We start from the raw sequence: 1,290 nt of genomic DNA on the forward strand, positions 1-1,290 counted from the left end.
AATTTTATGAAATATTAATATGAAATTGACGTCAAGGTGATATAAAGTTCAAGCAGATAATTGTTTTATAAAAATGAATTGACAGGGGCGCCATATATGATGTGAGAAAATGGACACCCGTAATGTGTGTAGCGGATAAAGTTGAGGTCAGCCGGTGCGGTTTGGAACTGAAATGGATCCGCAGCAGCGGTAAGCGCAGGTCATTCTGCCGAACCAGCACCATCCTGATGAAATGGATTATATCCGCTATGGGTAGGCGGCGTTGTGTGATGATGGTGGTGATGATGGTGTGGGTGATAAGAGGGGTACGGCCCAAGTCTGTTGAGCCAGATTAGCGTACATGTCGATGGCGCTGGCGTTGTTAGTCGGAATAGACGCCCCGGCGCCAGTGGAAAAATCATACCCGCTTGGCCACATCTTCAAAGCGGAAGACTTGCGATCTGCATCCCGATTAGCTGCCTCATAATAGTAGGTCGGACTGACACGCACCGAGTTCTGGCCGAGCGCAAAAGCGCCGGGCGAATCAGCCGTAGCTGGATTCCAAGCATTACAACGGGATGCAATAGAAAAGCTAGACGGACACAGTGCTGTTGGACTGGTCATCACAGACGCCTGGCTGCTGTTTACCAGTTTAGGAGTGGCTGGTGAAATAGCATCGAACAGCAACTGTTGTGATTGCAAGTCAAGGGCAGTGCTGGTGGTTACTGTTTATTGGTTGGTTGTTGGTCATTATATGCTACCTCCATAATGTTGGGGGTTGGGGTTGGTTGCTTCGTGCCGGGCCATTTGTTGGAGAGGTGGGTGGGGGGGGTAGATGAAAGCCGTTTGTTGTCTTTTAAACAGCATAGGCTTAAAAGCGGGGAGTTTCTGGGCGATAAAGAAACACAGGAAAAAGTGGGACCGGGTTACGGGGGGGACACCGCCACAAATTTCCCCGCCCCCCCCCCAAAAGCCAATCCCAAAAAAATTTTAATTTGGCCCCGAAAATCCCCCCCTTGAAAACCCCTTTAAAAAAACTGTTTGAATTTAAAAGAGGGGCCGGAAAATTAAAAAAAAAAATTTTGCCCCCCCCTTTTTTGGGGGCCCCACCCCCAACATGTTGGGGAAAAAAAACCAAAAAAGCCCCCCCGGAAACTTCCAAGGGGGCGAAATGGTTTTTTTTTGGTTTTTTTGGGGGGGTTTTTTTTTTTTTTTTACCCCCGAACCAGGGGAAAACCCCCCCCTTTAATATTTTTTTTGCCCCATTCTCCTCTTTTTTTACCTTCCCTTATTCCCCCCCCCCGAGTTTTT

General features: G+C 48.1%; 1 protein-coding gene across 1 annotated transcript; it reads right to left on the reverse strand.

The window, feature by feature from the left end:
* Positions 1-246: 246 nt before the first annotated feature.
* Positions 247-786, reverse strand: Tsp_15765 (hypothetical protein). Its single transcript, XM_003367027.1, has 2 exons — positions 741-786; positions 247-704 (listed from the first exon to the last, which is right to left on the reverse strand). The coding sequence occupies exons 1-2, from the start codon at positions 784-786 to the stop codon at positions 247-249; spliced, it is 504 nt and encodes a 167-aa protein (XP_003367075.1).
* Positions 787-1,290: the final 504 nt, after the last annotated feature.

Source organism: Trichinella spiralis (assembly GCF_000181795.1).
Source record: "Trichinella spiralis strain ISS 195 chromosome Unknown Scfld4967, whole genome shotgun sequence".
In the NCBI taxonomy this organism is placed as follows: domain Eukaryota; kingdom Metazoa; phylum Nematoda; class Enoplea; order Trichinellida; family Trichinellidae; genus Trichinella; species Trichinella spiralis.